The sequence below is a fragment of the Schistocerca piceifrons genome, chromosome 4 (assembly GCF_021461385.2).
Source record: "Schistocerca piceifrons isolate TAMUIC-IGC-003096 chromosome 4, iqSchPice1.1, whole genome shotgun sequence".
NCBI classification, from domain to species: domain Eukaryota; kingdom Metazoa; phylum Arthropoda; class Insecta; order Orthoptera; family Acrididae; genus Schistocerca; species Schistocerca piceifrons.
In genome coordinates, this window is record NC_060141.1 from 470,846,995 (window position 1) to 470,860,610 (window position 13,616).

The 13,616-nt window shown below is 41.8% G+C and overlaps 1 protein-coding gene across 1 annotated transcript in view; it reads right to left on the reverse strand.

Annotated features, from left to right (window-relative positions):
• Positions 1-13,616, reverse strand: part of LOC124795920 (methyl farnesoate epoxidase-like) — a 188,375-nt gene that overhangs the window by 81,404 nt on the left and 93,355 nt on the right. The window contains exons 3-4 of the mRNA XM_047260001.1: positions 8,416-8,634; positions 5,686-5,873 (exon numbers count right to left, since the gene is read on the reverse strand). Of these exons, the coding sequence (XP_047115957.1) occupies positions 5,686-5,873; positions 8,416-8,634 (407 nt within the window). The remainder of the gene's footprint in view (positions 1-5,685; positions 5,874-8,415; positions 8,635-13,616) is intronic.

Below are 13,616 nucleotides of genomic sequence, written 5' to 3' on the forward strand. Positions count from 1 at the left end.
TAAAGGGAGGGTGATGCTGCACATGGGATGTAGCATGGAGTTTGTTACAACTCTGCTGTAACACAATGGTGCATGAGGGAAGTTTTTACAATTCTGCTGTAACATTTCGATGTATGGATTAATTTGTATTACTTTTTTCATGATATGGTGATGGGAAAATTTGTTACAGTTTTGCTGTAACAATAGTGATTTCAGGGTATTTTGTTACATTTGTATGTAATATAGGCAATTTACTACAATTTTGTTGTAACATGGTAGTGCATGGACCATTTTCTTACATTTTTGCTATAACAGGAGGAAATTCATTACATTTTTGGTGTAACATTTTGATGCATGGAGCAATTTGTTACAATTTTGAAGAAATATGCTCATGTATGGGCAATTTTTTACAGTTTTGTGTACAATGGGGCAGCTTGCTACAATTGTAAAGTAACATGAGATGCCATAGTGCTATTTGTTATAATTTTTGCTGTTATGGAGTATTTTGTCACATTTATTAGTATTGATGTATGGTCCAATTTGTAATAATATTTCTATACCATGAGACAATTTGTTAGAAATCTGTTGAAAAACGGCAGGTTTAGAACATTCAAGTTGCGTGTTCTTGTCAGTCATCTTTTTTTTATCCTCAATAATCTTTCTCTTCATTCTTTTATTTAACCTAGCTTCCTAGGCAGCAGTTTTGCAGCTCTCTTCACTTCTGTTTATTCCAGTCTGGTTATCTAAGCTTTTCAAGGTATTAATTCTATAATCTGCACAGAACTGAAAGTTATTACTGCATCCATTCACCAGTTCAGTTTTTGGTATTTTCTCCCCTATGCAGCTGTTTTAGCTTCTGATGGAATTCTATGAGATATCATGGAGATATTTCGTAAGAAGATTTGTATTGGCCAGATCCCTTTATTTAGCTGTAATTGCTTTCAAAACAGCCAGGAATGCTTGTGAGTGTATGCTTGTACACCCAGTTACTGTAGATGACTATTGAACCAAATGATGTGTATTATTCAACATTGCTGTAAACAGATTGCCTCAAAACCTGTTTCCTGACTAATTTCTTTACTCTTGGCATTTCTACCACAGCAAACACAAACACTGAAATAGAACAACACACCAGCAATTACGAAACATACGTGATTAAAATCCAAAAAGCAATAAGTAAACAAATATGTAACAAAATTTTTGGTTGCAGCTAAGGCACAGCCTTCTAGATACACCTGTACTTACTCCCAGAAGAGTAAGCCTTTTAGACTACTCCGGTGTTTACAATCCATACATAGAAGCTGAAGAAATAAGGAAAAGTAGAATATGTCATGTCTTCCGATTCACTTTAAAATGACAGAGGAGCATGGCACCTGTGCAACATTACAAAGAAAATTCACGAAGACACGAAGAATGAAAATGTCCGAAAACTCTACATTTTTGTAATTGACATGAAATACTTTTTTGTGTAGTGCAGAAATACTTATTACACATTTTTTTGTCATTTTTCACGAGTGAAACCCTTTAAAGTTATTTAATTGCTGTCAATTTCTTAAGCATATAATAATTTTGAATGGAGGAATTGTATTGTAAAGGACAGCTGGTGTTATCACTGTTATATTAGACATTAATGTAATAGGTATGGATAGTATAACGCAGTAAAATTCTCATAAGCTAATATCAGTAGCTAGGATGTGAAAAATTATTTTAAATTGCGAAATTTATTGCTTGGTAGCATGTTAACATCACTTTGTATTAAAAATTGTGATAGGCAGACACTGATGAAGGAGTGAGAATTTGTGAAATGATCTGGTGTGTTTATTTTTTGTGTGGTTCCCATGTGCCTTTCGTTATATAGAACTGTTCTTTAGCTCTGGTGTTATAATGGGGAATTTCTCTGTTATTGCATTTGTTGCTTTTGATATGAACTGCATGGACATGAATACACTGACTGAAAATTATCAGTAACCTCCAATTTTCAAGGTGATATATATTTGCGAACCACCCAGTATATATATATATATATATATATATATATACAGGGTGTTTCAAAAAGACCAGTATATTTGAAACAGCAATAAAAACTAAACGAGCAGCGATAGAAATACACAGTTTGTTGCAATATGCTTGGGACGACAGTACATTTTCAGGCAGACAAACTTTCGAAATTACAGTAGTTACAATTTTCAACAACAGATGGCGCTGCGGTCTGGGAAACACTATAGTACGATATTTTCCACATATCCACCATGTGTAGCAATAATATGGCATAGTCTCTGAATGAAATTACCCGAAACCTTTGACAACGTGTCTGGCGGAATGGCTTCACGTCCAGATGAGATGTACTGCTTCAGCTGTTCAATTGTTTCTGGATTCTGGCGGTACACCTGGTCTTTCAAGTGTCCCCACAGAAAGAAGTCACAGGGGTTCATGTCTGGCGAATAGGGAGGCCAATCCACGCCGCCTCCTGTATGTTTCAGATAGCCCAAAGCAATCACACGATCATCGAAATATTCATTCAGGAAATTAAAGACGTCGGCCGTGCGATGTGGGCGGGCACCATCTTGCATAAACCACGAGGGGTTCGAAGTGTCGTCTAAGGCAGTTTGTACCGCCACAAATTCACGAAGAATGTCCAAATTGCGTGATGTAGTAATCGTTTCGGATCTGAAAAATGGGCCAACGATTCCTTTGGAAGAAATGGCGGCCCAGACCAGTACTTTTTGAGGATGCAGGGACGATGGGACTGCAACATGGGGCTTTTCGGTTCCCCATATGCGCCAGTTCTGTTTATTGACGAAGCCGTCCAGGTAAAAATAAGCTTCGTCAGTAAGCCAAATGCTGCCCACATGCATATCGCCGTCATCAATACTGTGCACTATATCGTTAGCGAATGTCTCTCGTGCAGCAATGGTAGAGGTGTAAACTCTGGCGCATGAGACGATACGTGGACGTTGGCGTCATTTGGACCGCAGCTGCAACACGGCGAACGGAAACCCGAGGCCGCTGTTGGATCATCTGCTGCACTAGCTGCACGTTGCCCTCTGTGGTTGCCGTACACGGTCGCCCTACCTTTCCAGCACGTTCATCCGTCACGTTCCAAGTCCGTTGAAATTTTTCAAACAGATCCTTTATTGTATCGCTTTTCGGTCCTTTGGTTACATTAAACCTCCGTTGAAAACTTTGTCTTGTTGCAACAACACTGTGTTCTAGGCGGTGGAATTCCAACACCAGAAAAATCCTCTGTTCTAAGGAATACACCATGTTGTCTACAGCACACTTGCACGTTGTGAACAGCACATGCTTACAGCAGAAAGACGATGTACAGAATGGCGCACCCACAGACTGCGTTGTCTTCTATATCTTTCACATCACTTGCAGCGCCATCTGTTGTTGAAAATTGTAACTACTGTAATTTCGAAAGTTTGTCCGCCTGAAAATGTACTGTTGTCCCAAGCATATTGCAACAAACGGTGTATTTCTATCGCTGCTCGTTTAGTTTTTATTGCCGTTTCAAATATACCGGTCATTTTTGAAACACCCTGTATATACACTCCTGGAAATTGAAATAAGAACACCGTGAATTCATTGTCCCAGGAAGGGGAAACTTTATTAACACATTCCTGGGGTCAGATACATCACATGATCACACTGACAGAACCACAGGCACATAGACACAGGCAACAGAGCATGCACAATGTCGGCACTAGTACAGTGTATATCCACCTTTCGCAGCAATGCAGGCTGCTATTCTCCCATGGAGACGATCGTAGAGATGCTGGATGTAGTCCTGTGGAACGGCTTGCCATGCCATTTCCACCTGGCGCCTCAGTTGGACCAGCGTTCGTGCTGGACGTGCAGACCGCGTGAGACGACGCTTCATCCAGTCCCAAACATGCTCAATGGGGGACAGATCCGGAGATCTTGCTGGCCAGGGTAGTTGACTTACACCTTCTAGAGCACGTTGGGTGGCAAGGGATACATGCAGACGTGCATTGTCCTGTTGGAACAGCAAGTTCCCTTGCCGGTCTAGGAATGGTAGAACGATGGGTTCGATGACGGTTTGGATGTACCGTGCAGTATTCAGTGTCCCCTCGACGATCACCAGTGGTGTACGGCCAGTGTAGGAGATCGCTCCCCACACCATGATGCCGGGTGTTGGCCCTGTGTGCCTCGGTCGTATGCAGTCCTGATTGTGGCGCTCACCTGCACGGCGCCAAACACGCATACGGCCATCATTGGCACCAAGGCAGAAGCGACTCTCATCGCTGAAGACGACACGTCTCCATTCGTCCCTCCATTCACGCCTGTCGCGACACCACTGGAGGCGGGCTGCACGATGTTGGGGCGTGAGTGGAAGACGGCCTAACGGTGTGCGGGACCGTAGCCCAGCTTCATGGAGACGGTTGCGAATGGTCCTCGCCGATACCCCAGGAGCAACAGTGTCCCTAATTTGCTGGGAAGTGGCGGTGCGGTCCCCTACGGCACTGCGTAGGATCCTACGGTCTTGGCGTGCATCCGTGCGTCGCTGCGGTCTGGTCCCAGGTAGACGGGCACGTGCACCTTCCGCCGACCACTGGCGACAACATCGATGTACTGTGGAGACCTCACGCCCCACGTGTTGAGCAATTCAGCGGTACGTCCACCCGGCCTCCCGCATGCCCACTATACGCCCTCGCTCAAAGTCCGTCAACTGCACATACGGTTCACGTCCACGCTGTCGCGGCATGCTACCAGTGTTAAAGACTGCGATGGAGCTTCGTATGCCATGGCAAACTGGCTGACACTGACGGCGGCGGTGCACAAATGCTGCGCAGCTAGCGCCATTCGACGGCCAACACCGCGGTTCCTGGTGTGTCCGCTGTGCCGTGCGTGTGATCATTGCTTGTACAGCCCTCTCGCAGTGTCCGGAGCAAGTATGGTGGGTCTGACACACCGGTGTCAATGTGTTCTTCTTTCCATTTCCAGGAGTGTATATTACATGATTCGCAATGGATTGATATTAGCAAAGTTTCTAAATTTTGGGCAAAATCTTTTATTAGCTGTAAGTCCATAACTAAACATCTGTGGACCTGTGTTTATATGAACTTTTGTCTTTAGTTTTACTTGTGGAATACTATATTAAAATATTTACCTATCACCCAGTATATATATATATATATATATATATATATATATATATATATATGTAATACATGCAGCAATATATATATTGCTGCATGTTTTTTCTGGGAAAAGTTTAGGTTACTGACAATTTTCAGTCTGTGTATTCATGTTTGTACAGTTTACATAAAGAATAACGAATGAACATATTAAATCTTCTTTATATATATATATATATATATATGTATATATATATATATATATATATATATATAATTTTCAAAATGTAACTCTCTCATTCGTTATTTCATAGTTAGGATTTGTGGACTTTGTTGTTCCCTGTGAGGGTTGAACATTAATTTGTGTGTGTGTGTGTGTGTGTGTGTGTGTGTGTGTGTGTGTGTGCGTGCGTGTGTACGTGCTGACTAAAACATTGTGTGGTGAAATGTGTGGAATACTCAGAAGGTACAATTTCCGAGAAAAAATAGCCTTTTTAAACTTCAAAAACTGTCATTCACTGCCAGGCTGTGAAATTTTTGTCCTTAAACCCAAAGTGGATACAGATACATAAGCTTAGTGAGACTTGAGTAGCAGAGTACTTACCAAAAAATAGGCGCACGCCATCTCATTGAACTTTGTGATTGCATTGTAACCCGATGCCTCAGGCTGGATAAAACGCAACCATGGCATGGCGCTGAGTTTCCCTCCAGCCATGTCGAAGGCACGCGAACGCGCGTGAATGAGGTCAAGCAGCGTCTGCAGGTGCTGGTCACCGTGTGGGAAGCGGTATCCTGCACAGTGCGATAGTCAAACCTTAGTCTACCATGTACTCAGAATTGACAGCAGTATTGTACTATTGTCATGCCATGTTTGTAGTACTGAAAATGTGCTCCTTTTATGCTCTTCACCACACTCTTTTTAACATGTTGTTTCGAGCCTTATGAGTTGTAACTTACTCATTAATTAATTATCGTGGTATTCTGACACTGAATGTGGCTTCTTGGCTCGAAGGATAAGTGTCATACAATAAATGGCAACTCTTTCTACTCACTAGATGAATTTTTGGATGTAGTAAGTGGGTAATTTCTACAACCCCAACTAAAAAAAAAAAAATTAAGTGTCGTGTAATATTTTGTGTAATGTAATATCTTGTATAGACACCTTTTATTAACCTGACACGTTCCACATCATTACGAAGTGTCGTATTCATGATCTCTGGAACAAGTACTAATCGAATCTAGTCTAAATGGAGATCAGCAGAAATTGAGCCAAGAGACGGGAAAGAACTGGTTTCGAACAGTTTCAAGAGGATATTTAATGAAGCCAACTGGAAGTTTTATGAAATTCGTTTTGGAAATGGAAAGAGAACTTCACACAATTTCATTAATCGAAGCCCAAAAGTTTTTGTAAGGTAAAAGGGTATTATCAATGATAAGTATCCAAAAATGGAGTACTTCGTTGCAATGTGTTTCGTAAGGGAATGCACTTTCATCTGATTGAAAGCTATGAACAAGAAAAAAATGCAAAGGTAGTAAGCGAAATGAGAGTGAACACAGACAAAAACTGAAAATAATGAAAAAGTTGTAACATAACTTTATGGAACAGAAAAAGACAGCCTATTAATACTGCTAAGAGCTTAATATGACATTACAGCGGTTTCTCAGTACTACAGGTCAATGTAGTCTCAGCGTTTCTGAACCTCATCCCCCAGACAAACAGCAGTGCTTTCCAAGATGGTGAAAGAGATTGACGTCCTTTGCGGGCTTTACACTAGCATTTCACTAACCATATAAAAAATTACTCTAATATAAAGCTTAATGATAATAACAATAAGAATAATTTACTAAAGCATGTAAAATCTCGATTGCATTCATACTTGCCTTTGAGTTAAAAATGTGTGCGTCTTGTACCTACAAGCTTCAATGCTGTGCAGTGTGGCAAGAGGGTTTACCATGACGTTTAGAGTCCGTAATTGTGCTACTTCACTCGGTGTTTCGTGTCGGAAAATTTACGTTGAGGGCCAAGTGCCAACCTTTGCAGGTCTTCCACAATTTCACTACAATTTTATAAAGAAGGACTTCTCTATATACAACAGCATTATCTGCGAACAGCAATGGCCATGCAACACTTGCTTCGGTCATAGCGCAAAGCTATTTTTTTGTTTGAAGACCTTGCTAAGAACTCTTGAGCCCAGTAACAATGCTGATAAGAGACGAATGCTGTCCAGAGACAATACGTAGCAGTATCAAAAGAGTTCCTAAAAGTCAAGAATGACGTCATAAACTTAGGCACCAGTATCCGCTGTGTTCTTGGTTTCGTGGACGAGCTGAGTGACACATGTTTCACACGATTGTTGTTTGCGAAATCCGTGTAAATTTCTACAGAGAAGATTTTCCATTAGGTATGTGAAAATGAGAAGAAGTACCACCACTTACGAGGTGCAACCAAAAATTTCCTAAAATTTTAGTTCTGCGCCCAAGCAATCAGTAGCACGAACTCCTGCTGCTACATGCCTCTATTTATATCTTTCAATTGTCAGTCTTCACGTGGCGGCACTCTACTTTGTGTGCGAATTTCTAAATGACTCACATGCAGGAACAAAGCATCTGCTTTGAGTTTTGTTTTAAACGCTACAAAACTGCAACTGAAACCCTCCACATGCTAAAGGAGGCTTTTGGTGTGGAAGCTTTAAGCCAAGCAAGAAGAACTGAGTGCTTTAAGCGAATAAATATGGCCAGGAGTCAACCCCCGGACCAACGTCATTTATACTCGACTCTGGGAACGATCGCGAAAGTGCGGCTAATCGCAGAGACCCAGTGTGAGCTGTAATTGTCAAAAGACAGAGAAATCTGGTAGATATGCTATGCGTTAATGTGAAATCGATTTACAGTAGAAAAATATTAGTTACAATTTCGCCCGCGAGGTGCAAATTTGGCGCTGAAACAAAACAGCAGTGGAACATACAATCCTCTCCACGACCCAAAAGTTCGCGCCACGTTCGCAGCAACGCCACGTCAATGCTACTGTTTTTTTTTGTTTTCTTTTTTAACGTCTATCAAATTGAACATAAGGAATTTCTTCCATGTGGTCAGACAGTAGCAAAGATGCTTTGAGGAGATTAAGGGAAGATGTTACATGCAAACAGCATGAGGGATGGGAGGACAAAGAATGGTTGCTGCTTCATGCACGCACCTCGTGGAGACTTCTTTCAAGATGGCAGTGGACATTAAGATGTGGTGCATGTTTTTTGATTATTAGGGGGAGTTCTCGAAATTTTTAGGTAGCACCTCGCAGACACTAGCTATCAAGACATGAGTGGACGAGTGTACTCACCAGCACAGAATTGGAGGATGACGTTCAGCACGGAGGACGCCAGCAGCTTATTGAGCTGTGTTGGCCTTCCACGGCTGTTGCTCAGTACGTCCAGCAGGGCACGCACCTCCTTCCCCACCTGAGCCTGCATGGCAGCCCCACTGAAGCCCAGCGAGCGCAGCTGACGCATCACGAAGGCGCGTTGCTCCTGCCACAGCTTTCCGTCAACCACTGATACACCTGAGCAACCGACACACATATCCATCAGCAACTGTTTGAAGGACCCGAAATTCTGTATCAGGGCAAACAGATGAAGAAAGGAAAGAAGAACAGGACATAAAGTCGTGTGAGGACATTGGAGACATAGAACAAGCTCGGATAGCGGGGGAGTATTTGGACGTTATTTGGCTTGACGTTGACTGATAGAGTCGTTTGGTATCGTCCTGAGAGGTATCACGCCAAATTCTGTCCAATTTACGCGTTAGATAGTTAAAATCACAAGCTTGCTGGAGGCCTCTGTCCACAATGCTCCAGAAGTTCTCAATTGGGGAGAGATCCAGCAACCTTGCTAACCAAGGCAGCGTTTGGCAAGCATCGAGACAAGTAGTGCAAACTCTCGCCATGTGAGAGTGGGCATTATTTTGTCGAAGTATAAGCCCAGGGTGGTTTGCCACGAACAGTAAAAAATGGGGCACGGCATATCGTCAACGTACCTCTCTGCTGTAAGGGCGCCAAGGAGAACTATCAAAGTGGTCATGGTATGAAATGAAATGGCACCCCAGAGCATCATTCCTAGCTGTCAGACCATATGGCAGGCGTCAGTCAGGTTGGTATCCCCCAGCTGTCCGGTGCTGCTTCGGACACGTCTTCACTGGTCATCCGGGTTCAGTTCTAAGCAGGACTGATCACTGAAAACAATTCTACTCCGGTCAGTGAGAGATTCCAGGGAAAATGTGCCCAACACCACTGCAAACGAGTGTGTTGGAGTACAGAGGTCAGTGGTAGTCGGCTCAAGAGGCCCCATTAGTTCAGAATCTTTACTATAAGCTGTCTATTAATTGTCCTTGTCGTCACTGATGTATCAGCTGCATGTCGGATTGTTGATAACAATGAATCCAGGGCAGTGAGCGCCTCTCTGACGATTGCTCAGTCCACACTTTCTGTTTTCGCCGTAGGTTGTCCGCTTCCTTCTTGACACTGTGTTCGACCAAGGTCGTCAGATAGTGATATCGCTCCTATTCCAATGTCGGGCGATTCGCCGATTACTCCAAGCAGCTCCTTTGAACCCAGCTACGAGGTGCGGCTAGAAAAAAACCGGACTGATGCTGGAAAAAACATTTATTTACAATTATTTACAATTTCATGTTATCTCCTTCAATGTACTCTCCTCCTCGGTCTCTACACCGCTCCATACGAATTTTCCACTGTTCATAGCAATGCTGCAGATCATTTTCGGTAAGTCCATACATTACTTCCGTCGCTTTTTCTTTTACTGCTTCAACAGTCTCAAATCTAGTTCCTTTCAAAGCTAACTTGACTTTAGGGAAAAGAAAAAAGACACAGGGGGCCAAATCAGGTGAGTAGGGTGGATGATCTAAGATGGGAATGTTGTGTTTTGCCAAAAACGTCTTCACTGACAACGCACTGTGAGCTGGGGCATTGTCTTGGTGAAGGATCCATGACTTTTTTCTCCACAAATCGTTCCATTTTCTCCGTACTCACTCACGTAGGGTAGCCAGGACGCTAATGTAGTAATGCTGATTCGCTGTTTGTCCCTCTGGTACCCAATCAATGTGCACAATCCCTTTGATGTCAAAAAAAAAAACAATCATCATTGCCTTGAATTTCGATTTTGACATTCGTGCTTTTTTTTTGTCGTGGAGAACCAGGAGTTTTCCAATGCATCGATTGGCGTTTAGTTTCGGGATCGTAAGTAAAAAACCACGATTCATCGCAAGTAATAACATTTTGTAAGAAGGTGGGATCACTTTCAATGCTTTCCAGGATGTCAGAACAAATAATTCTTCGGCGTTCCTTCTGTTCAATTGTGAGACACTTTGGAACCATTTTTGAACACACTTTGTTCATGTTGAAACTTTCATGAAGAATCTGCCCAACACTTTCCTTGTCAATTCCTGTTAACTCAGACACTGCTCTGATTGTTAAACGGCGATCTTGTCGAACAAGTTTACCGATTATTTCAATGTTTGCATCAGTTTTTGCTGACAATGGTCTGTCAGTGCGAGTGTCATCACTGGTGTCTTCGCGGCCATCTTTAAATCGTTTAAACCACTCAAACACTTGTGTTCACGATAAACAATCATCGCCGTACACTTGTTGTAACATAACAAACGTTTCACTTGCAGATTTTCCTAGTTTGAAACAAAATTTGATGTTAACACGCTGTTATTTCTGTACACTCAACATTTTCCGATGCACAGACAAAACGTCAACTACTTAAAACAGACGCCACGGGCAGACTGAGTGCAGGAGGCAGATGAAACTCGAGCAGTAGGCGGAGCGAGAGTCACGTGACAGGCCACGCGACTTTCAGCCTTATTGCATTCGTTTTATTGTTTCACCAGTACTAGTCCGGTTTTTTTCTAGCCACACCTCGTATTCGTCCTGTCTCAAACTCTCATATCTGTGTATATTATTCATTTGATTGTGACTGATACTTACTGTCCAGCTGAGCACATGGAAAAAAATTCGCAATAACTTTATGTCCTGGTATTGATATGTTCCTTGTTCACTACCCATGTCAGGTATGCGGTGAAATTGCGCTGAAAAGTCACATATTCATCCACTGGGCGACAAAGTTTACAATTTTGTGTTTTGGTCTATAACTGTATGAATATGAAACTTCCTGGCAGATTAAAACTGTGTGCCCGACCGAGACTCGAACTCGGGAGTTCGAGTGTCGGTCGGGCACACAGTTTTAATCTGCCAGGAAGTTTCATATCAGCGCACACTCCGCTGCAGAGTGAAAATCTCATTCTGTATGAATATTAGTTTATCACCAATTTGCACAACTCCTTTGCCAAGCGTTGTTCATTTTTGTCTTATAGTGTATGTAAAAAAAATTAGCTCTGTCAGTTGTATTAAACGAAAACATCTGAGTGGAACGGAACTTTCAGTGGCTCATGAATAACTATCATATCCACACAAAGGAGAAAAACTATTTTCTCGTCCACTTTTTAGAGCAACTGCTACACATGAGATCTTCATTTTGACATAAAAAGTAAATCTTGAAAGTTGTCTGTTATAAATTGCCAACTTCCATATATTACGTTCTTACACCGAGCGAGATGGTGCAGTGGTTACCGCATTCTGGAGGACAACAGTTCAAATTCATCTCCGGCCATCTAGATTTATGTTTTCCGTGATTTCCGTAAACATCTCCAGGGACATCCAGTGCTACTTACTTTGAAAGGGCATGAACAATTTCCTTCCACATCCTAGAAACATTCCGAGCTTGTGCTCCATCTCTGATAACCTCTACGTCGACAGAACGTTAAACCCTAAAATTTTTCTTCCTCCTATGTTCTTGCATGTTCCGCTCTGAGTGGTCGCGAAGTTAGAGGCGCCATGTCACGGATTGTGAGGCCCTCCCACGGGAAGCTTACTATAAGTTGTCGTCGCGTTTTCACCCAATTTAACGCAAAAAGCAATGGCATACCGTTGCGCAAAATTATGCGGTTCCATTTCCGTGACGACAGACACAAACATATATTAACTTATTACAACACAACTCACGACTGAGCAGTTGCATTGATGTGCCGCTTCGACTAGAAGCAGCTTATAGACCAAGGTCAAACATATTGTGCCTACGTAAGCCTGAAGGGTTGTCACATCTTGCAAAGAAAATCAGTCTCACTACTTTATTGCTGCACCTCACATCCCACATGATTCACGTAATGTTAATCATATTGTTCTACGTAAAAACAGATGTAACCATTGGGAGATAATAATGACAAGTCAAAAGACAATGTCATATCCTTAAGTAATATTTTGTTTCTTCCATCTGTTTGTTTGAAATAAGTATACTTCTCATGAAGGTGGTACTGAGTAAACATAGAGCCGTCCACTAGTGCCTTACACAGGATTAATAAAACATATGACCTTGTGGTCTCAGCTTAATTATTAGTTTGATAATAACCACTGCTCATTTTGTACAAATTGTACAGCCAGCAAGACCTTCTATTACTTTATTAATACATAGTTTTAGATTGCAGAATGTATTTGTAAATGCAAAACGCTGAGGAGTTGCTGTCATTTCTTTGCTTTCTGTACATAAGCCTAGGTCTCATGTGTTGATGCTGATGGGACTCTTGCTTTAACAAGTATATTTATTATAAACATCTATCAGAGAAATATACTCACAGATTTGTGCATCAGTAATGGAATGCCTTGTTCCTGGAGGGGCATATGGCTGTAGACAAGAGGAATATTGTTCAACAAATAAATACAATGCAAAATAATGGCAAGAAGATGCATTACGTGACTGGGTGCACTGTTATTCTGCATATGCTGGAATCGTATACCCTTTTTAAAATGTCTGTCCAGTCCTCCACCACACAAGTACCAGAAACAACAATGTAACAGAATTGCATAACTTTAGAGGACCCTCGCTGCAATTGCTGTAATTACTCATCCTTCTAAAACAGTTATTATTATGATGTGTGCATAACGTTGTGCTTAAGTCTGTGTTGTTGTCATTACAGAACTATCAGAGCTACAACAGGAAAAGAAATGGAGGTGTTCCTCATGATACAGCAGCAGCAACAGTCCATAAGTGTGTATAGAATTAGGAGGAATATAGTGCAATTGTCGCTATGTAAATAAATATATCTAAAACAAATTTTATGTTATTATTTTCAAACCAGTCAATCAATAACACCACAAAAACACACCTGCAGTTTATAAAATACCAACAGTTGAACTGTCTCTAAGTACAAGAAAGCCTTGCTGATGAACATGTTAATATAGGGCATATTCATTGAGAGATTTGACTAACGATAGCATAGTCTAGCAGCTGAAAGATCAGTTGGTGCACCATACGCAGAGGTAGAACACCGCTCTGCAGACTCTCGTAATACATTTGATTGTAAGAGGCCACTGCACAGCCATCTTTGGGTTACACCTGCATCCATACTGTATGTGTACATTTCTGATCTGAGCCTCATAAATTCCATGATATGCAAGGCATTCACCTCATCTTT